Source organism: Centroberyx affinis, unplaced genomic scaffold, assembly GCF_046629955.1.
Source record: "Centroberyx affinis isolate AG114_WGS23_722 - 3 ecotype Tasmania unplaced genomic scaffold, CSIRO-AGI_Caff_v1 ptg005924l_1, whole genome shotgun sequence".
In the NCBI taxonomy this organism is placed as follows: domain Eukaryota; kingdom Metazoa; phylum Chordata; class Actinopteri; order Beryciformes; family Berycidae; genus Centroberyx; species Centroberyx affinis.
In genome coordinates this window covers 5,001-28,043 of record NW_027283010.1, presented here as the reverse complement: position 1 = coordinate 28,043, position 23,043 = coordinate 5,001, and the positions used below count along the sequence as shown (strand labels likewise).

The 23,043-nt window shown below is 42.0% G+C and overlaps 3 protein-coding genes across 4 annotated transcripts in view; all 3 read right to left on the bottom strand.

Annotated features, from left to right (window-relative positions):
* Positions 1–425: 425 nt before the first annotated feature.
* On the bottom strand, positions 426–3,115 carry LOC139667973 (E3 ubiquitin-protein ligase TRIM39-like). Its single transcript, XM_071547443.1, has one exon. It carries the CDS (start codon positions 2,844–2,846, stop codon positions 1,458–1,460), a length of 1,389 nt encoding a protein of 462 aa, XP_071403544.1. The 5' UTR covers positions 2,847–3,115; the 3' UTR covers positions 426–1,457.
* A 2,689-nt stretch (positions 3,116–5,804) lies between these two features.
* On the bottom strand, positions 5,805–13,292 carry LOC139667974 (E3 ubiquitin-protein ligase TRIM39-like). 2 transcript variants are annotated; one of them, XM_071547444.1, is made up of 2 exons: positions 13,277–13,292; positions 5,805–7,888 (listed from the first exon to the last, which is right to left on the bottom strand). In XM_071547444.1, exons 1-2 carry the CDS (start codon positions 13,290–13,292, stop codon positions 6,483–6,485), a joined length of 1,422 nt encoding a protein of 473 aa, XP_071403545.1. In that variant the 3' UTR covers positions 5,805–6,482. The 2 variants fall into 2 exon arrangements, with proteins under 2 accessions (XP_071403545.1, XP_071403547.1); XM_071547446.1 differs by lacking the exon at positions 13,277–13,292 and having other exon boundaries at positions 5,805–8,047.
* A 6,321-nt stretch (positions 13,293–19,613) lies between these two features.
* The window catches only part of LOC139667975 (ubiquitin carboxyl-terminal hydrolase MINDY-1-like), a 5,959-nt gene continuing 2,529 nt past the window's right edge, over positions 19,614–23,043 (bottom strand). Inside the window, exons 4-5 of the mRNA XM_071547447.1 lie at positions 21,587–21,748; positions 19,614–20,915 (exon numbers count right to left, since the gene is read on the bottom strand). Coding sequence (XP_071403548.1) covers positions 20,841–20,915; positions 21,587–21,748 — 237 coding nt within the window. The 3' untranslated portion in view covers positions 19,614–20,840. The remainder of the gene's footprint in view (positions 20,916–21,586; positions 21,749–23,043) is intronic.

Genomic DNA, 23,043 nt, shown 5'->3' with positions numbered 1-23,043 from the left:
TCATATCCCCTTTACCCCCCTAACTTCCGGGGAAACACGGGAAACACCAGATGATACGTCAGAGAGTGAGGAAGGAAGTCGTCCAGCTAGCAAGCTAGCCGCTCTAGCCACTCTGCTGTTTTTTTCATTCTATTGTTTTTATCGCTCGCTCGTGACGGATCACGATTATTCATTCCCGCTTGCTGCGCGTTCTGTCGCCGAAGCTGTCCCCGTAAAAAAACTTCACGACATCATCAAACTACATCTTTTGTTATTGTTTTGATTGAGAGACCCCTAGTGGCAGAAATTACATACTGTGCGTTTAGTATTAATTATAGTCCACTCCAAAAGGTGCCCTCAAATGTGAATATGGATTACGGGCTCATACATGCTCCAAACTTTATTAGCTAAAATAAATGAACATATTCCAAATGATACGTTGAGTTTTATTTCTTAAATGCAATTTACAAAATCAGAAACATAAACAAAACAAAAGGGCAAAGTAGGCAGAGAGAGAGAGTGCTGTAGGCCCAACCACCCCAATCTGTAACATAAAAGAGAGAAAAGGCACATTTTATTTATTGTTATTTATAAACGAGAGAGCTGGGTGACGCTGCCCAAATAAAATATTACAATGATTACTGGTGCTTTCAGAACATATTTATACAGAAGAAAATTTTGAGAAATGATCACTAGTATTGTGGATATGACTGCCTTGTGTGCCATTACCATAGCAACGGTCTAAACCTAACCTAAACCTAGAACAGCTAATGTGACCTTAGCTTTAGCTACCCTTTAGTCAAAACAAACTTAGACTTTGGCTCTTTTTTAAAATTCAAATCATTTGACAGCACAATTTGACAAACAATACATGCCTGGGACTCAATACAACTTCATATTTGACTCCAAATGTTATTTGGTTATTCAAGCTTACCATAAAAACACATAAATGGCAAGAACAAAAATAATGTTTCAGTTAGCTGACCTACATTTCTATGGATACATATAGGTGCTCCATGACATTTAACTCATCTGGAAAATAATAATATGTACAACAGTAGGTCGGCTGGCACAGCTGGTATAGTGCTTGCATCTGCTTCTGCTGGTAACTACAAACTGAAAAACCATACATGGTTTTCAAAGTAAAATATTTCTGCTACATCAGGACAACATGTGCCCATGTTGGTTAGAGAGTTGATTATATTCACTGACTATCCTAGGTATAGTAACAGATAATGAAGAACAAGACTAATGCATATATAATGTTTATATAACTAGTGCAGTGCCCGTTCAAAACATTCCTGTTCGGAACGGGCCGATTGCTACAACTTCACACATTGAAGTTCACTTAAATTGAGCGGTATTCCCATTACAGAAATATATGGCTTACGTACATGACATCATCATCTTCATCATTATGAGCATCATCATCATCATCATGATAATCCCTATCATCACCATCATCACCATCATCATCTCTAACTGTGCTGTTCCAGTGTTACAGAGACCTTCACTGGTAAAATCTTCAGAGAGAGTTTATTCCCACTGATAATGTATGGAAAAAGCCTATCAGTGAAAGTGTGTGTGAAGGTGTGTATGTATGTGTTAGTATCAGGATCAGAGAATGACAGCTTTCCTCTGTTCCAGTCCAGATGCAGTCTGATCCTCTGGAGCTTCTTCTTCACTGGGAGAACAGTGATTAGATCTGGTGGAGAGAATGCTGTGTATTCACCACCATAGAACCCTATTGTCCACAATCCAGACTGTATGAATGTCTTCCTCTGGTCAGAATGTGCTATCACACCCAGGAACCACACTGTACTGTCTCCAACCTCAACATCCCAGCTGTGAGTTCCTGAGTTAAAGCCCTCAGATCCCAGGACAGAGTGGTAGTCAATCCTCTCTGGGTTTACAGGAAGCTGCTGTTCCTCTCCACATCTCACACTGGTCAGATCTTTGGACAGGATGAGTTCTGGATCAGCAGTGTTGGGGTCCAGAATCACAGGAGTGTAGTAGACCATCTCCTTCATCTTGTCCCAGACTGTGAAGCTCAGGTTGCCCAGGTGTTTGGCCTCGTCTATCAGAGCTCCTGAGACCAGCTGTGGATCCTCCAGCAGGGGGCGCTGGACTCTTTCCACTGTAGCCTTGTAGTTCTGCAGGAACGAGACGTCTTCAGCTCTCAGCTCCTTCTCTATGGCTCCGATTGTGTATGAAAGAGCTGCTATCTTTCTGCTCAGACCCTCAATCTTCTCCTTCATCATCTGACTTTTCTGCTCCTCTTCCTCCCTCAGTGCAGCGATCCTGGCCTCCTCTTCCTCTTGTAGAAACTGGTGAAGCCTCTTAAACTCCTTCCTAATCTGCCTCTGTGTGTGTCGGGCCTGGACCTTAATGTGTTCTGCTGTTTGATCACGTTTTTCTTTAACTTCATTAAAGAGCTCCAGTTTCTCCTTTAAGGGCTTCAGTGATTCCTGAAGTTCCTTCTTGTGATCCTGTGCAGCTATGTTGATGGGTCTGATTCTGTGTTTGGTGTGTGTTTTTGAATCTCGACAGACAACACACACTGGCTGCTGATGGTCCAGACAGAAGAGCTTGAGTTTCTCAGAATGCAGACTGCAGAGAAGCTCAGATCCTGCTGAAGCTCTCTCCAGTAAGAAAGCCTCACACAGGTTGTTTAATGCCAAGTTACAAGGTGGTTCACTGTGTGAAGATATTCTTTTACAAAGTGGACACTCACGTATTTGTTTCTCTGTCCACCATCTCTGCAGACAGGCTTTACAGAAGCTGTGGCTACATGACAGGACGACAGGATCTTTAAAGATGTCATGGCAGACAGGACAGGAGAGATCCTCCTCTGATCTGGAAGCCATTTTCTGTCTGAGTGAGGCTAAAAACACACAGAGCAGCCCGCTGAAATAGGAAGTGAATCAGTCAGTCACGGCACCACTCCCTCCTCTAGAAAATTCCTTGAAAGTTTCTTTCACTTTTAGTCGTGTTTCTTCTAAAACTCTCATTCAGTGTGTTGAGTCAGCAGAAGGTTGACGTGGCAGTATTCCAGTATTCCCAGCTGTCCTCCCTCAGTGGAAGTCCTGGGTCTGAAGGTGAATCTTATCCTCTGTCTGTCTGTCTCTCTCTCTCTCTTCTCAGTGAGGAGTGGAAGAATAACAACCTCTGTTTCCTGGTTTGTGTGAGTTGAGTAAGAGAAAGGCGGAGCTTTGTCAGGCCATCTCCTACATGCTCAGCTGTTCACTGTAATAGAGCAGAGCTGAATTCCATTCAGCATTGCTCTCTCATTGCTTGCTTGATTTGGATTTGAAGAGTTTGAATCCAAAATGAGATTACCAAGATATTTGTAGATGATCTGAGCAATGAGAGATGTTGAATGATGAACAGTTAATGATAAATGTTTTTTCTTTTTCTTTTTTTTCCAAAATGAATATACAGTATCTTGGAAATTTACTGTGCATTTGTGTTTCTAAATCCAGAACACAATAACGATAATCCTGAAAGTATAATTCTTTAAATGCATGTTGTCAAGTCATTTCTACCTTGTGAGGTCGGCTCCACTGGAGATTTCTGCTGGATCTCCACATGATGAGAGTACCAGTAGTTTGAATGAGCCTGGAGATAACATTTCCTCAGTTTGGGTCCATGCTTAACCAGTACCAGTATGTTTTATAGTTGCTCCGTATATCATATATCATTGTCAAATGAATGTTGCTACCTTGGTGTAATGACTGTAAACCAATGAGAGCGTGTAGAAGACAATTGGTCACCTCTGACACCAGTGGTTGTTAGTGCTAGTGTTTCGCCAAATGCTCTGGAAGAACAGCGCCCTCTTCCTGTTTTGTGCCGTAAAGCAATCCAGTACATTTACCTCCAACCCAGTGGCTCACAATGTAAAACTGGAAAAGGTTACATTTTCTGCAGAATATGTGTGTGCTTGCTTCAGCAGAGCTCCCCCTGAAGTTAATGAGCTTCACCATTCGATTCTAGGCCACTCTTCTCCGTCTCCCTGTCTCCCTCTCTCCCTGTCCCGTCAATAAAGAATCCTGGAGATGGGCTCGTTGCGCCGACTTGACGTGTCTGGTTCTGTTTTTCCAGTTGCCGTTTTCCGGCGCCATACATGAAGCTTCCATATGTAAACACTATATGTGCATCCAGTGGAGAAACGCACATAAACAATATTTACGCAGAGGAATTGTAAAGTAAACGCCATTTGAGTCTGTATTATATGAGTAACTGTGACAAAATAAGTGATCGTTGTTACTCACCAGGCTGATTAAAAACGTCACCACAGAAAACATCTCCGGACCATATGCCAGCCTCTTCAGCTACAGTAGACTGACGGTGGACTCGGCCAATCCGTATTTGATATGAAAATTTGATCATTTGCATATCAAACACGGATTGGTCGAAAAAATAGCTTTTAAAATATCTTAAAATCTATAAATGTTATCAAAAAGTTGAATACAAGGACAGATCTTGAAAAGGAGCTGAACATTTTACAGACTGAACAACGTTTCTAGCTGAAAGAATATGGAACTAGATAGGTGCAAAAAAACAGCAATACTAATGACAAGATGGCAGACAAAACTAAACTTAAGTCTGTGAATAGTCACATGATTATATCAAAAGCACTGGTTGGTTGAAAATTTTATTTTAAAAGTTAAATATCTTCTATCTAATCTCTTCTATCATCTATCTAAAACTATAAAAGGTTTCAAAAAGTTTAATACATCCGATAATGTCCAAAAAAAGCTGAACATTTTGAAGACTTGGACTTGGTGGACCAATAGTAATACTCAGACGTCTACCACAGTTTCCCAAGGATCCCCAGATGCAGCTGTGCGAGAACGTGTTCAATGTGAAAACATTGTCAAAGAGTTTTGGAATAACTTTTGGAATGTTCTGGAATAACTTTGTGCAGGTGTCTCACTACAGAGTAAAGAGGGCGGGAAAGTGGGAGCAGACAGGTTCTCGGTGCTTGCAAAGTAATAATGTTGCAACTTTGTGCCAGGTGTGGGTGCAGGTGTGTGCGTGTGTGTGTGTGTGCACCATATGCATGCTTGTGTCTGTGACTGTGTATGTGAATGAGTGTGTGTGTGAGATAGAGAAAGGCAGATGTAGAGATGGGAGGTTGTGCATGTATGTGTGTATGTGTGCCTGCACGCACATTTATCTGTTTGTGCACGTGTGTACACAAACAGTGCACAAACTTATTTGAAAGAGGTAATATTGAGTCAGCTGTACCTTAGACAACAATCAGGGATTCAAAGCATATAAAAATCCATTGCATTTCATAATATTGTATAGCTGGGGTCTCTGGGACTTCAAACAGAGGTTATGTATTATTTTTTGTACAGGACTCCTGAAACATGTCATTAAGACAAAATCATTTTTTAAAAGAAAAAGTCATTAAGTATCAAGCTGAAAAAACAATGTTAAGTATGTTTTCTGAGGTGTTAAAGAGGCTCTGGTGTCCTGGGCAGAAATGGATGGCTTGTGATGGTGAAATGATCCAGGCGAAACAACCAATGTGGGGAATTCAAAAAGTATTTTTAATAAACTTCAAAAATTCATTGAATCATCAATATATGGAAAAATCAATTAACAAAGTGATAATAAATTGAGACAGCTTATCAGTCAGTAACTAATCAAACAAGCAGAATAATCAATGGTTTGATAAAAATGATAAAAGCAAATTGTCAAATCATATCGAGCCAAATCTGTATCACAGCAAAAATAGAGAAATCTAAAATATCACTGACTCTGTCTAAATACTAGAAATCAAGAGAATATAAAAGTGTAAAAAAGTAAATCATGAAAAATTTTAAAAATGTTAACCATGAAGGATATTCACTCTCATGAGTTAATAATGCAAAGATGTTAATAATAATTCAAGATGTACATTTAAATGTATCAAAATTCTACTTAATAGAAACAAACAGGCAATAATGAGTACTCAAAAAAAGTTAAAGAATGATAAGAAGATAGCAAAGTCTTTGATCAGTCTCATGCTACCAGAGTGACAGTGTCCTCCAGTAATTGGTCAGAAGCCCCAAACTCTGCAAACTTCAGGGGTTTTTATACCGTAAAACCACAAAGACCATTGCTATTACCACAATGTCTGCTGGAAATATAGCACCTCTGCTCACATCATCTTAAGTTAGACATTAGTTTTTAGAAATTCTGTACATTCAGAATTGTATGAACTCATTAAATCATCCTCAGTCCCCCCCGCACAGTAGAATACTTTCCCCCTTCAAGGTGGATCATGCAGGCACCGAAAACACTGGTTATGATCCCAGTTTTGTAATCACATCTGCGTTGATGAGATGCACGTCTGCTCACACCAACAGGCCTTATTCTGATCATAACAGCTTGTGTACATGACATCATCAACTTCATCATTATGAGCATCATCATCATCATCCCTATCACCACCACCACCACGATCATCATGATAATCCCTATCTCCATCATCGTCATATTCATCATCATCTCTAACTGTGCTGTTCCACTGTTACAGAGACCTTCACTGGTAAAATCTTCAGAGAGCGTTCATTCACAGTGTAAATGTATGGAAACAGCCTGTCAGTGAAAGTGTGTGTGAAGGTGTGTATGTGTTTGTTAGTATCAGGATCAGAGAATGACAGCTTTCCTCTGTTCCAGTAGAGATGAACTCTGATCCTCTGGAGCTTCTTCTTCAGTCGGAGAACAGCGGTTGGATCTGATGGGTAGTCTGCTATGTATTCACCATCATTGAACCATATTCCCCAGAATCCAGACTGGATGTTTCTCTTCCCGTGTTCAGACACTGCTGCCACACCCAGTCCCCAGTCTGTATTGTCTCCAACCTCAACATCCCAGCTGTGAGTTCCTGAGTTAAAGCCCTCAGATCCCAGGATAGAGCAGTAGCAGTTAAACCTCTCTGGGCTTTCAGGAAGCTTCTGTCTCTCTCCACATCTCACACTGGTCAGATCTTCAGACAGGATGAGTTCTGGATGGGCAGTGTTGGGGTCCAGAATCACAGGAGTGTAGGAGACCATCTCCTTCATCTTGTCCCAGACTGTGAAGCTCAGGTTGCCCAGGTGTTTGGCCTCATCTATCAGAGCTCCTGAGACCAGCTGTGGATCCTCCAGCAGGGGGCGCTGGACTCTTTCCACTGTAGCCTTGTAGTTCTGCAGGAACGAGACGTCTTCAGCTCTCAGCTCCTTCTCTATGGCTCTGACTGTGTCTGAAAGAGCTGCTATCTCTCTGCTCAGACCCTCAATCTTCTCCTTCATCGTCTGACTCTTCTGCTTCTCTTCCTCCCTCAGCGCAGAGATCCTGGCCTCCTCTTCCTCTTGTAGAAACTGGTGAAGCTTCTTAAACTTCTCCTTAATCTGCCTCTCTGTGTGTCGGGCCTGGACCTTAATGTGTTCTGCTGTTTGATCACAGTTTCCTTTAACTTCATTAAAGAGCTTCAGTTTCTCCTTTAAGGGCTTCAGTGATTCCTGAAGTTCCTCCTTGTGATCCAGTGCAGCTTCATCGATGGGTCTGATTCTGTGGTTGGTGTGTGTTTTTGAATGCAGACAGACAAGACACACTGGCTGCTGATGGTCCAGACAGAAGAGCTTGAGTTTCTCAGAGTGCAGACTGCAGAGAAGCTCAGATCCTGCTGAAGCTCTCTGATCTCTCTCCAGTAAGAAAGCCTCACACAGGTTCTTTAACGCTAAGTTACGAGGTGGTTCACTGTGTAAAGATATTTCCTTACAAATTGGACACTCGTGTGTTTGTTTCTCTGTCCACCAGCTCTGCAGACAGGCTTTACAGAAGCTGTGGCTACATGACAGGACGACAGGATCTTTAAAGATGTCATGGCAGACAGGACAGGAGAGATCCTCCTCTGATCTGGAAGACATTTTCTCTCTGAGTGAAGCTGAAAACAAACCAGACAGAGCGCTCAAACAGGAAGTCGTTGTGGTACCACTCGCTCCTCTAGAAAGCTCCCTGTTACTTTCACTTTGAGTTGTGTTTCTTCTAAAAATCCCAAGTCAGCATCAGGTTGATGTGTCAGTATTCCCAGGATTCCAGGATTCCAGTATTCTCAGTATTCCCTCCTGTAGCTGTCCTCCCTCAGTGGAAGTCGTGGGTTTGGTCTGAAGGTGAATCTTATCGTCTGTCTCTCGGTGTGTGTGTCTCTTCTCAGTGAGGAGTAGAAGGACAACCTCTGTTTCCTGGTTTGTCTGAGTTGAGTCAGAGAAAGGGGCGGAGCTTTGCCACGCCATTTCTCCGAAATGTTCAGCTGTTTACTGTAATAGAAGACTAGTGTTTGATTTGTATTTGAGGGGTTTGAATCCAAAATGAGAAATCTAACAGATTTGTAGATGATCTGAACAATATGATATATTGAATAATGAACAGAAATTAATAATATGTATTTTTTATTTTTTTCCCAAAATGAATAAACAGTATCTTGTAAAAGAACTGTACATTTGTATTTCTAGATCCAGAGCACAATAATGATAATCCCGAGAGCTTAATTGTTTAAAGGCAAGCTGTCAAGTCATTTCTGCCTTGTGAGATCGGCTCCACTGGAGATTTCTGCTGGGTCTCCACCAACATGATCTCACACAAATATGTGAAATGAACACGAACTCTACAACGGTGCTTTACGTGCTGTGGACACGTAACATGGGCAAAAAACGTTTCTCCACCACGAACTGAATCCCAACGGTTGGTTAACAGTTACGTTTAGGCAAGGGTTATGGTTGTGTTTAGGCAAGTAAAACAACTTTGTTAAGGTTTGGGTTAAGGTTGTGGTTAGGCAACTAAAACAACTTGGTTAAGGTAAGAGGTTTGGTCATGGTGAAATAAGAAAAATTTAAATTGTGACTTAAAAATGTGAATTAAAATGTCCTTTGAAAACACTAGGAATGGAACCCCGGTCGCCGGCATCGAAGGCAAACATATACGCCTGTCCACCACCCCGACCACAACGCCCTGACTGGCCACCATGCTACTTCAATGTCACACTACTTCCTGTTTATAGTGGTGTCTCCTTCACATAACCGTTTTGTGCTGGGAAAACGTAAATGTAACACTTTACGCTCCACCAACAGGTAATTTGCTGTTAACATGTCGTGTTCATTTAATGTTTTTCTGTGAGATCAGTCTGGTCTCCACTTGATAAGAGTACCAGTAGTTTGAATGAGCCTGGAGACAACATTTACTCAGTTTGGGTCCTCACTTAACCAGAGTACCAGTATGTTTTGAAGTTGCTCTATGTAGCATTTTTAAAAACCTATATCTTTGTCAAATGAATGTTGCTACCTTGGTGTACTGTCTGTAAATCAAGAAGATGATTGGTTGCCTCTATCTAACACTAGTGATATTGTCAGTGCTAGTGTGTCTCCAAATTAAAACTACATTTCCCAGGGCGCCACGGTGGCTCACTGAGTAGAGCGCGTACCATAAGGCTCAGTCCTTCCCACAGCGATGTGAAGGAGAATTCATAAGGACTTACGAAAAGACAACCGTGGTGCTAAGAGAATCCGACTGCACTTACACTAGGCTACGTAATTATGCACCGGCGGATGTCAATGACGTGGGTCTGCCATGGAGAAACTACAATGTTCTGAAGATGGACGACTAAAAGCATTTTGGATACTTCGCCCCGTGTGTTCTTACCGTGTTGTTTCATGCAGGCTGTGTAAACGTGGACAACCCAGTGAAAAATATTGCTTCATCACAAAGGTTGGAACTGAAATAAAAAGGGAATACCTGTCACAAAAGTGAAACGAAATGGTTGTCACATTGAGAATGGTTGCTCACGCTCACCCTCCTGTCCACTCATATTTATCGACATGAATCCCAATTAGTATGATTGTATGAAAATAAGTGTTAAATTCATGCAAGATAGGCATAACATGTTAGGCCTACAAATCTACTACTGTACATATCATCATTCTTAAGTTTCAAACATGTTGAATTAAAAACATCATCTGGCTAAAAACGTCTCATATCCCTCTTTCTTGAAAGACAGACTTCTGTGTTATGGTTAATATGCTGATTATGATCTGATTATAAGCCTATGCATATCACAGCTTAAGAACCACCACACAACTCAGTAAACACCTTGAAATGTTGACTTTATTGTGCTTTGAATTTGTTCTGGCTGATCCGGGCCTTTATTAAGGCAAGGGCTTCAGCATCTGTGTAAAATTAATGAATGATTTTCCTAAAGGCTGCAATACAACAAGCTCAGAATGAAGAAATAACTAATGCAGACTGAGCAGAGGTTACTCTACAACGTTTACTTCACTTTGATCATTTTACAACAGCAACGTAACGTTCATAGTTCTCCTCTGGGTTTAACATGTTGTTGAAAGTTCAAAACATATAAGCATATTAGCAAGTTATGGCATAAGATGGAAAATGCTTAATAAGCAACGGTAACTTGCATGATGATCTGCGTCTCTTGTCGGTCGCAAGGAATTGTGGGACGGCATTATCTCCTTTCCTTTGGTAAAGGATGGTCCAGTGTCTCCTATGCTAAAGGAGCTAAGTAAGGAAGCACTGAAGCACCTTCCCTTAGCATTTAGAGATTTCAAACAGCTCTTATGATGGCTGCCACTTAGATACTTCCGGGTCATTTCACTCAGTTAGGAACCTTCCTAAGCAAAAAGACTATTGGACCGCAGTCAGAGTCTCTTCAACAGAAATCAGTTCACTTGGGTGCCACCTTCTTAATGCCCACCATGCAGGAAGTTTGAGACTAATATTTAGGAACACTGATGAATTGTATACAACAGTAGTAGTTGTCATTTTCAAAATCAAAGCACAGCAGAAGAGAAACGTTTCAGAAGACTGTGTCGTCTCCTTTTATATGTTTGCCCCACCCCTGTGTTCTTCAAACCACAGCCAGGTCTCCCTGGGTGGCATGGGGGGGGGACTTGGTGGACCAAGGTCAAGGTCAAGGCCAAGGTAAACTTTATTATCCCAGATATGGAAATTCAGGTGGTCAAGGTGCCAAAGTACACAAAGCAGTCATACAAAGAAATATAAATACAACTATACAATATACAGTCCCCCCTTCCATCCCCCCCAACACATGCGCCCACACACACACACACACACACACAGCATTATAACCAACTAATAAAATAAAATAAGATATATAAAGTATATTGCACCATACAAGTGTTGCACAAGGACAACCATTGCACATAGCCCTGACCAAAACCATAAGATCTTATGTTTTGGACTGTCCCTCTCATTTGACAGTCTAATTGCTGAAGGACCAAAGACTTGCTAAACCTGGTTGTTCTTATTTTCCTTTGCAGAATCCTACCTTTGCCCCGATAGCTTAGTTGGACCCTGTTGTGTAGAGCGTGAGTAGGGTCACTGAGGATGCACTCAGCCTTACTCAGAATGAGGTCTTTACTGGGCAGCTGACATCTGGTCACACCCAATGACTCTACTCGCCATCTTGATCATGCGCTGCAACTGCAACAGACCAATACTCAGACATCTACCACAGTTTCCCAAGGACCCTCAGATGCAGCTGTGTGAGAACGTGTTCAGAGTGGAAACTTCTTCAACGAGTTTTGGAATAACATCTGGAATGTTCTGGAATAACTTTGTGCAGGTGTCTCACTACAGAGTGAAGAGGGCGGGAAAGTGGGAGCAGACAGGTTCTCGGTGGTTGCAAAGTAATAATGTTGCAACTTTTGCCAGGTGTGGGTGCAGGTGCAGGTGTGTGAGAGAGAGAGAGAGAGAGAGAGTGTGAGATAATCCCATCATAATGAATGGGAAAGACTGGAGATTGCTCCTCTATGGATCTCTATGAGATTGTAGCTTTAAGTCCTGCTGTTTTAGCACATGCTCAGTAAGATCTCTTAGTCAGCAGAATCTAGACATGATGACAACGCTGCTGAAATTAGTCAGTAAATCTGAACACATTTCCCTCTTAACTTCATTCTTTATTGGTTTTAGATGCAAAGTTATCCAGCAGTTAATGAAAATAATCACAGCAAGTAAAAGATTACAGTGCAAACATACATAATCAGAAATTAGCATTTTACATTTTAAGAATTTAGCTGATGTTAATTTGCAGAGTGACTTACAATGAGTGCAACAGTAGAGAAAGCTTCAATTCCTGGAATAAAGTTAGATAAAAAGTTAGATCAAATACATTTTAAATTTCAGATGAAGAACCGTATTCTCCATAATGCAGACTGTATGTCTCCCTTCCTCTGGGCAGATTCTGCTGCCACACCCAGGAACCAGTCTGTACTGTCTCCAACCTCAACATCCCAGCTGTGAGTTCCTGAGTTAAAGCCCTCAGATCCCAGGACAGAGTGATAGGAGTCAAACCTCTCTGGGTTTTCAGGAAGCTTCTGTCTCTCTCCACATCTCACACTGATCAGATCTTCAGACAGGATGAGTCCTGGATGGGCAGTGTTTGGGTCCAGAATCACAGGAGTGTAGGAGACCATCTCCTTCATCTTGTCCCAGACTGTGAAGCTCAGGTTGCCCAGGTGTTTGGCCTCGTCTATCAGAGCTCCTGAGACCAGCTGTGGATCATCCAGCAGGGGGCGCTGGACTCTTTCCACTGTAGCCTTGTAGTTCTGCAGGAACGAGACGTCTTCAGCTCTCAGCTCCTTCTCTATGGCTCTGACTGTGTCTGAAAGAGCTGCTATCTCTCTGCTCAGACCCTCAATCTTCTCCTTCATCGTTCTCCTCTTCTGCTCCTCTTCCTCCCTCAGTGCAGCGATCCTGGCCTCCTCTTCCTCTTGTAGAAACTGGTGAAGCTTCTTAAACTCCTCCTTAATCTGCCTCTCTGTGTGTCGGGCCTGGACCTTAATGTGTTCTGCTGCTTGATCAGTTTCCCCTCCTCCTTCTCTGTTCCCTCCCCTAACTCCTCTCTCTAACACAGGCTCAGGTGCTGCATGAGGGGCAAACTTGATCAATTCAAATCTTTTATGCAAAACACAGTTCTGGTAGCTCAATCTAGTTGTTACTAAAACATTTGGCAGCAAAAATTATTGTTGTCAGCATAGATTAGTCAGTATGAGAAACACACACCTAGGTCATTTCAAACCTTTTACACAAAAAACAGGTCTGCTGGCTCAATCTAGTTACTGAAATATTTGCCGGCAAAAAAACAACAGTGGGGTGGGGAAAATAACTGGCTTCCATACAAGTATATTCCAGTCTCAGTATTCAGTTTGGATAATGTCTGTTTCACCTCATCTCTTCTGTGGATATACTTGTGTTCTCTCTGCAGTTTGCAGGGCCGGCAGAGCTAGACTTGTCTGCGTGTCCATGTGTGATTGACAGGCAGGGGCGGGATGCCTCCTTGTGGAAGAGCTGTCCTGATTGGAGTCCAGAGCCTGGGACAGCCACAGAGACCGGGCTTTTCCCTTTTTTTTTTTTCTCCCGCAGAGCATTTGCTTTATTGATAGCTATCGGGATATAAAGAGCATTTCAACAAATATAACCAAAATGCTTCTAAAATAAATTGCCTACCCTAGCTTTAAAGGATAAGGCTGGCGTTTTTTTAATGCATTTTTTACCATCAACAAATCCTATGAAAATAACTACTAACTACTCCTGTTACTTTCTGACTTCCCACGTTCCGTTTTTAGCCGTCAACCCGGAAGTCATTGGCTCCAATTGTAACCTAAAAACCTTGAAATACAGCTCACAAAGACATTTTAAAAATCGCTAACTGTTACCATGAAAAGTCAGGCTGTTGTAGTTATTACCAAATCAAATTCTAATTCAATTACGGTCGGCTTATTAAGTTGTTTGAGGAAAAAGTCGGTAATGGCATGGCTCTGTGATGTGTTTTAAATCGGGGTTTTTTTATACAATGGGGTTCTATGGCTGCTGGGACATGGCTGCACTGGGCACCGGCCACATGGACCAGACTTGATGGCAAAACAAATTCATTGCTGATTTTGTTATTTTCATAGGATTTGTTGACGTTAAGCAATGCATTAAAAAACACCAGCCTGATCCTTTAATCTGTGTCTGTGAAAGTAGTCCCACATGTATCGGTACTAACAACAATATTAAAACACTGTGAAGACAAACCACAGAGGACAACATGGGATAGTTGGTTTAGATTTTGTTTTTACTGACAATTTGACATCATGACAAATTAAATACAAAGCAAAGAGAGAGAGAATGGTGGCAGTCAGAAAGTTCACACATAGCCTCAGTCAGCTGACTTAAAGAGTAAAAAAAGACGAGGACTGGACAGTGACACCTGACCACTGAAACAGGCATGATGGGAAAGTTTAAGTGCTATACGTTCTAAATGTTGTTTCAGGGGCTTTTGAACCCCGTCAAGAAGAAAAATCTGAGGAAACAACACACATATTATTCATTTTTAGCAGGAGGAAATTTGACAAGACATATTTCGGGGATCCCACCATGGTCTTGATGTTAAATTCCGTTAAATTCCCTAACTTTTCCACGACTTCCCAAACCTAAGCTGGAGCGCTTCCATGATCTAAAACTGTTCCTCCTTCCTGGTTTGTAAATGTTGTTTTTCACCAAGCATGATGGCGAACCACTGACTTCCTAAAGCATTTTTTTTCCGAAACCCAACTGTAAATCATTAGAACAAACATGGATTTAGTCCCAAGATGCTTCTGGGCAACCTTTCCTTTTAAATTACTGACATTAACTCCCAGGTACCTGCGCCTCTGCCGTCGTCCCCATTTTAAAGTCTAGTCGGAGTTTCATCTTGGCATCTCTGCAGTAAAATCACCTTTGTCTCATTCAAGTCAGTAAAATACACATCGCTGTGATGCACCAGGCAACTTTTTGGGCAACGTTCCTAGGAAAAGAAAATAAAGATGCACTAGGCAACAATTTTTAGTAAAAGTTAAGCATCTTCTCAGCTTAAACCAGGAAGTGATGCTGCAGCAGAGCAGAGCGTCTCGTCCCACTAACTGAGCCGCTGTGGATTCTCCTGTTTGTCCGAATTAAATTCTGCTGTCAGTTTGCTCGCTGGTGGGAAATCTTCTCCACAAGGAAGAGACCGATCCAGACTGAAGAGGGAAATCCAGAAGTGTCTAGCGAGTGCGTACTCCAACAATCAAGTTGGGATTTGTCACTGAAATTAAAGTGAGTTTTGTGTCCACAAACCTGCCTAAAATTCTGATGCAAAGACAGAAAAAACCCACGAAAACTGAATCCCAGCTGCACAGAAACCGCCATCAAAACAGCCGAATAGCCACTTTGGTATCGAATGAGCTAAAACATCTTGTAGTGTGTTAGCCATGTAAAACAAGTCAAGGCCAGTAGCTTGTGGAACAGATGCTTCCTGTATTGGCACAAGTCTCACGTGATTTACAGTTAGCCCCGATAACATTCTCATGACTAAGACACACAGGGAGCAGCTTGAGAAAACGTTGCTGAGCAGTTTGGCAACAGTTCTGACCAACAGCCTCAGTCTCATCTGTTGCTTATTCTACTGTTGCGCTCGCTGTCAGTTGCTCAGGATCAGATCCTCAGCTAACTGCCCAAACTAAACATCTGTATTATTATCCAAACTGATTCTGTTTCATTTTCCAACCCTCCATCCCTACTGAGGCCGATATTTCTCTTCTCCTTTGTCTTAACAGCCTGCGTGTACCGGGACCTTAAAAAAAACAGCTTCAATAGATTTAAATGCTACCATTTATCTCTGTAGAATAAACCCAAAACCAAACAAAAAATGTGTATCAACCACAACAGAACAGGAACATGAGATCCGAGTTAAACTATGCTTCAGCACCACAGGAGTCTCAGTGTTCAATTACAGGTTCATCTGCTGCCATTTCAAACCATTTTTTAATGTAGTGAACTGGAAGCAATAACTAATATTTACACCAGGTTGTTAGACCATGGCTAACCATTATAACTCCCAGCTAGCACAACATTGTCCTCACTAGCCCCAGTTTGAATGGGTGCTAATGGAGAAGTATGGGGCTGTAGGGCAAAGGTCCTGAAATCCTGATGGTCCATCTCTGATCTCTGAAATGATCCCAACATTTAGAAAGACACAATTACAAGTTTTTGGTAGATTGTCCCATTGGTCAATTTATCTGTTAAGTGATGAGAACATTGGCACAGTGGGTCACTGGCATTATCCATAGTAAGACCTTTTAGTATTAAGTTGAACATGCACTTAGTTTGACCTGCCTGAGCATCTCGCTAAATAACCTTCAGATTCATGAGAATAGTTGCAACGACAAGAAGGAACATGCCAGAATAAGAGAATGAGAGAAGTCAAAGCTGCAGGAAGAGCATATCAGAATTGAGTTGGATATTCTGTCTGGAAAACAAGTAATTAATATGTCAAGAAAGCCATGGGAAGACAATGTGCTTCACCTGCGTTCAGTAGGTCATGAAAGAGAGGCCATGAGAGGGAGATCTTATTTACCAGTATGTTTTAACTCATGGCCATCACCTTGGGAAAAGTAGGAGTATACATCGATGACAACAAAGTGAGATTTTATTGGTAGAAGAACTAGAATAGGAGGGATTATGCAAAAAGGATGAGTCAAACTGATAGCTGTATAAAATTTATTGTTTTGACCATGAGTTCAGTTCTTCTGCAGAACAACTCAGGTCTTTGTTATCGTTAATAAAGATCTTTAAAGGCTGATTCACGTGTCTGAAGAAGTTGTTTTTGTCATATTGGGGAACAACGAATCTACGACAGTTGTTAATGTCTTTATGTGACCTGTAGATTCAGAAATTTAAAAAATTAAATATCCTTGACTCAGTGTAGCTGATGTTGACTTTTATTTTTGGAATTACTTCAGGTGAGCGACCGTGTCGTCACCCACTGTGCAGGGAGTTTACTTTTTTTTATTTTATATTGTGTGTATATTTCACCAATTTCCTACACAAAACTGCCAGACTTGGAGCTGCTACAACCCACTGAGCAATTTTACGTTGATTAGACGTTTAAAACACGTCTAAATGGCCCATAGCCGTCTAGACTAAATTAAGTTTAAATGGGGTTGAAAAGTGAAAGTTTATTAGATGTCTATACATAGACAATATTATCCTGGACTATATGAGAGCTACGCATAGACGCAATGTTGAAATTACTTCTTGTGCTCAGATAATTATCTTGTGGGCTAGTCTACAGGACTTCTCTGGTGCATATTTTTGGTATTTACAGATGTTTATTCATTGTAATAATGTATTTACTGCTTGGTCTAAAATAGGTCTATACATAGCCGTAATGATCCTGGGCTATATGAGAGCTAAAGCATAGACGCAACGTTGAAATCACGTCTTTTGCTCAGTGGGAAGTTCTAATTTTCTCAGTTTTGAGATGCTAGTGGCTGCTATCACTCAACATAGTGTATGCTAAAGTGTTAGCATGGAGCTGCTATCACTCAACATAGTGTATGCTAAAGTGTTAGCATGGAGCTGCTATCACTCAACATAGTGTATGCTAAAGTGTTAGCATGGAGCTGCTATCACTCAACATAGTGTATGCTAAAGTGTTAGCATGGAGCACTCAAGCCAACAATCCACTTAGATGATTTTGGTGTCTATTATCTCATCACCTAATGGCCAAGTTGAATAACGGGACAATCTATCAAAAACTTGGTGTATTCCTGTAATACTGTAATAAACACAGCAGCTAACCAGCTCATCTACAACCGATCAGAAGAGTGTTACAGACAAGGGCCTGAACTTTGCAGGAGGACGTATCAGTCAAGACCAATCGATCCCAGAAAAGCAGTTTGGAAAGATTTTCATTTTAAATCCCAAACAAATATCCCTAGGTGAGACACAGGGACAGGAATGTGAAAAGTCTTTTCTCTCCGTCTCTCTAAAAGCCACAGAGAGATCGAGGTTGACAAACACCGCCGTAACACTCTCTCTCTCTTTTCTTTCTCTCTAAGGCATACAGGGCAGGAGGATGGAGGGAGGGAGGAAGAGGAGAGGAAAGCTCTTTGTGCTCTTCATCGAACCAAACAGTGTTGTTGTTACTGAGGATTTTGCTGTCTGTCTCTCCCTCTCTGTTCACACCATCACATCCTCAGGAAAACTGAACAAACTGGCTAAGACAAGACCCGACAAGTCCAACCGTCTGTGCTTCGGTTTTGGAGTTCGGCCACAGAAGTTCTGGAGACTGAAGATAAGTCTGTACTCGCTCTGGTTTGAGGGGTTGAACACTTACTTTCCAAAAACTCTAAATATTAATTTTAGGAGAAAAATAACAAAAGAAAATCACTGGCTTAAGTTCATCATTCAGTATCGTTAAAATACAGAGGGTTTTGTCTGTAAAAGCACTTTAGTTACCTACTGGCCTTTAAAAACACCCAAATTTGTTTTCATTTTGTGCCATCAATCATTTTCTAACAGTACTTTTTTTTTTTTTCTCCAAATGGTGGAATGAAACTCTTCAGTTGTTCTGTGGTCACTACTGGAGTAACTGGTAGTAACTTTACTGATCCAGCAGCAGCAACCTGAGAGTGTGATGCTGCTTTATTTAAAGATGCTGCCAAGACTTGATGGTGAATTTGAGACTTTGCACAGGAACGTTTTCTCTGGGACCCCGAGACCTGTAGTGATGGAGGTTTTACAGGTTCAGTCCAGAAGTACAACAAAACTACAACTCTTATAAAATGATTGACAGCACAAAATGCAACATGTTCATATAAATAAGTGGCTGTTTTTGCTCTTCTCCATCACTGCCTGCTCTAACTCAACACTGATCCAACCTAGATCCAGTTCATGAATCTTCTCCACTACGTTTCCGGTTTGTTTGGAATCGACAGAAGAAGAAGAAGAAGATCTGGGTGGTTAGCATGAGCAGCGATAGCCACCGTGACTGAACAGACAGAGAAACTCAAACTACATCAACAGGAAATCCAAAGGAAGAAGACTGTGGAGCGGCGGTGGATCGACCCGGTCCGTCCGTCCGTCCGTCTGTCCGTCACGCTGAAGATCTCAGATGCCACCGATTGGATTTTGAAGAAACTTTTGGGGAAATGATGCGTCACTCCGTTCAGTTCTGGCATGTTCAGACTGACACTGACTGGCCTGAGGGGGGCGCTACACGTCGTCACACACAGTATCTCCAACGCCACTGATCGGATTTTCACAAAGCGTAAGGGAATGATCAATATCATTTCTCCAGTTTTGCATTTTTGAAATTGCTTTGATTGGCCTAAGGGGAGCGTTACAACATTTGTTTACTTGTTTCTGATTGGCCCAAGGGGAACCTGCCTCATTCGTGTGGGACGACATGTCTTCTTCATGTCTACTTGTTGTTTTTTTTAACAGATATCTACTGTGGAGAAAGAACCGAAGAAACTGAATAAAAAACCAAAGGCAACTCCTCTTTGTAGTATCAAAAGACTATATACTTTAAGAAAGAAGCATTAAAAACACAGACAGCACTGGTTGGTGTTTTTAATGATTCTTTAATATAGGGCTGCAACTAACGATTATTTTTATTGTCGATTAATCTGTCGTTTATTTTCTTGATTAGTTGTTTGGTCTATAAAATGTCAGAAAATGGTGAAAAATGTGGATCAGTGTTTCCCAAAGCCCAAGATGACGTCCTCAAATGTCTTGTTTTGTCCACAACCCAAAGATATTCAGTTTACTGTCATAGAGGAGGAAAGAAACCAGAAAATATTCACATTTAAGAAGCTGGAATCAGAGAATTTTGACTTGATTTTCTTAAAAAAATACTAAAACCGATTAATCGATTATCAAAATAGTTGGCGATTAATTTAATAGTTGACAACTAATCGATTAATCGTTGCAGCTCTAGTTTAATTCTACAAAGAAGAGTCGCCTTGGTTTTTTCTTCTAGTTTTTTGCCCATAGACCAAAGAGCGCCCTCTCATACCACAGAACCCACCAGCAGCGCTCCTGTATCTGCCTTTCACTTAAGTCAAGATTTGTCTGTTTTTTGGAAGAGAGCTCCTGGCTTCCTCAGACCAGGACTGGTGTGGACCTGGTCTAAGCAGCCGGAGTGCGTCTCGGCTCTAACTCAGACTCTGTGGACTGAAACCAAAACGCCCATCAGGCCGCGGCGGCTGCTAAACTTCACGGGGAAAACAGTCAGAAAATGTTTGACTGTATTTTTTTACAGGTTTGCTTCACATTTTCCATTTCAAAGTTCCACCCGTTGTGTTCCAGCCCTTCAGTTCTTTTAATCTTAACAGTGACTTTTACAACTTTTCTTACAATTCACAAACTTTTCAAGACCTGGAAATGCTCAAATTCACTTGTCATACGTTTCCAGACTTTTTACAGCTGCAGAGGAACCAGCTTACAGAGGGAGAGGAGTCTGTCTCTCGGTCTGTCTGTCTACCTGTCTGTCTGCCTGTCTGTCTACCTGTCTGTCTGCCTGTCTCTCTGTCTGTCCACCTGTCTGTCTGTCTGTCTGCCTGTCTGTCTGTTACTACAGGAACATCGCCCTCCTGTTTACAATATGAACTGTTTAAAAAAAACACTTGGGTTTGGCATTGAGCTGGCTAGCTGGGTTAGGCCGTGTGTGTGTGTGTGTGTGTGTGTGTGTGTGTGTGTGTGTGTGTGTGCATGTGTGTGGTGTAACTTTTTATTCTTGCCTCGCTTTCTCACACACACACCACATCCTCATTTGATGCTCAGCTTCCTCTTGTGAATGACCTGTTACCCTTTTCAACCCTTTTCTCTGTGTGTGTGTGTGTGTGTGTGTGTGTGTGTGTGTGTGTGTGTGTGTGTGTGTGTCAGGGCTTGGCGGTGCACTCCCCGGTGCAGACAGAGGGAGGGGTGGGGGGGTGGGGGCTGTAGAGCCTGGCAGAGGGAGACCACAGAGAGAGAGGAGGAGGAGGAGGAGGAGGAGGAGGAGGCTATAAGATGACACAGTCAGAGTCCTTATCTCTTCTTCTTGCTCCTCCCTGCTGGCCGGACGCCTGACCTCTGACCTGCAGACACAGAAGACTCGGTAAAAAAAAACTGGAAGACACAACGATGTTTCAATCATCTAAAGTATCAGATGTTATCTCTGTCCAGTGTTTCCCATACAGTGTTCATATTTGAGCAGAATGGCAAGTACATCGTTGTTCTGGATTCGTTTTGGTGCCGCTGGTGCAGTTTCCAAATAATTAAGATTCAAGTCTTATTAAATCATCGCTGTAATTGGTATAATTACAGTAAACAGCCTCTGCTCTGCATCCTCCATTGTTTCTCCACCTGGTGGATCTGGAGGGAAATCTGCTGGATCGCTTTACGGCACAAAACAGGAAGAGGTTCTGTTCTTCCAGAGCAGACGGAGCTAAAGCTGAAAGAGTTTCTGGCAGCCGATGGTGGAAGGAGGGAAAGGAAGGTGGAGAAATCACTTCCAACATGTTGATCCTCTTCAGGGAGGGGGGGAGGGGGGGGGCAGGAGGCAACGAGGCTGATGGGAAATGTAGTCTTAATGTGGAGAAACACTAGAACTAACAATACTACTGGAGTGAGATAGAGGAGAGCAATCAGCTCCAACATGGACTCATAGGTTTACAGTCAGTAGACCATTCCTCATTTTGGCGCGGACCCCCTGGAGGTCCTCAGACCGCGGTTTGGGACCCACTGTGTTGCTGTGCGGGTGTGCTACCTGCTGCGTTGCTTGCTGTGGTCCCTGTTGTTGCTGCTGTTGCTGTAGTTGCTGCTGTTGCTGGTATTCTTCCTGCTGGAGCTGCCGGGCCAGCTCCAGGTCACTGAGCGGCCCCGGGGCCCCGCCCTGCTGCTGCTGCAGGGACATGGCTACCAGGTAGTCCTGCACACACACACACACACACACACACACACACACACACACACACACACACACAGAGGTCAGCCTGACATGGATTCAAGGTGGTGGTTGGTTTTTTTTTAGTGTTTTTCAAAGTAGGGCTGGGTGATATTGACAAAATCAAATATCACAATATTTTTGACCCAATACCTCGACACCAGCTCTATTCTCTATTCTAAAGATACTTTTTTTTTTACATTTCCGCCTTTATTACACAGTTCAAAGTAGAGAGAGAGAGAGAGAGAGAGGGGGATGACATGTGACTTTACATTACCATTCAGTTCAATGGGATGAACATTAATTTTATTATTTAGCATGATTTTGCATACATGAGCCATGTCCTGATATATATTGACATAGGGCTGGGTGATGAATCAAAATCACGATAATCATGAGGACGTCTTCGATATCAAAATTTATACCATGGTCTGGGTGAATACTCGATTCTGATTGGTTGCAGGGTGTCCATTAGTTCCTGATAATGGACACCTACTAAGTAGTTCCAGTGAAACTGTCTGTTCACTGTTCTAAATTAATGCGCTGGCTACGTAGCATCAGCCTGGATCTAAAATGAGTAACCATAGCAACTGCTTCTATTATGGGTTGTTATAACGAATGGAAAACGAATGTCAGTCAGCTGGTTTAAGTTACAGAGACTGTCCTTTATAGATTTATAGATGTGTAGTTGAATGTTTATTCAGTGCTGTGCTGTTCACTATACTGCTAGTTCATTAGCGGTTAGCTTCTGTATGCTAACTGTTAACTTAGTATATGTATATAAATAATTAGGTATTTTTGTTGTCTCTGTAGCTCGTTCTATGTAACTAATTACTCTATCTTTCTGTTTCTGTCGTTACAGAACCACACACACTTCCATGTCCCTGCTACTTTGACTATAAAGTCTAAACTGACTTCTGGACTAACTTTTTCCTGCACTCTCACCTGAACATTGATAACAGTGTCCTGACCCGACACCCTGAAGTGATCGCTGCCACACCTAGAAATCCAAACACATTCTCTCATACACGCATGGAAATATAAATTAATGGTCTTAAGTTTTTTTTCTTTGGCAAGTGACCATGGTATAAGCGGGATAATGCCCTTCGAGGGTTAGGGTTAGGCCTCCCTGTCGTCCATTAGTTCCTGATAACGGACACCTCGTCGGGCATTATCAATTACATAAAGTCTGAAAAATCACGTTAAATAATCAGATTAATGTTCATCCCATTGAACCGAATGGTGATGTTAGGTGTGATGTCAAACCTCATTTTGTCAGA

Excerpts from the sequence above, each read along its gene's own strand:
- LOC139667973 (XM_071547443.1), bottom strand. The coding sequence starts at position 2,846 with ATGGCTTCCAGATCAGAGGAGGATCTCTCCTGTCCTGTCTGCCATGAC.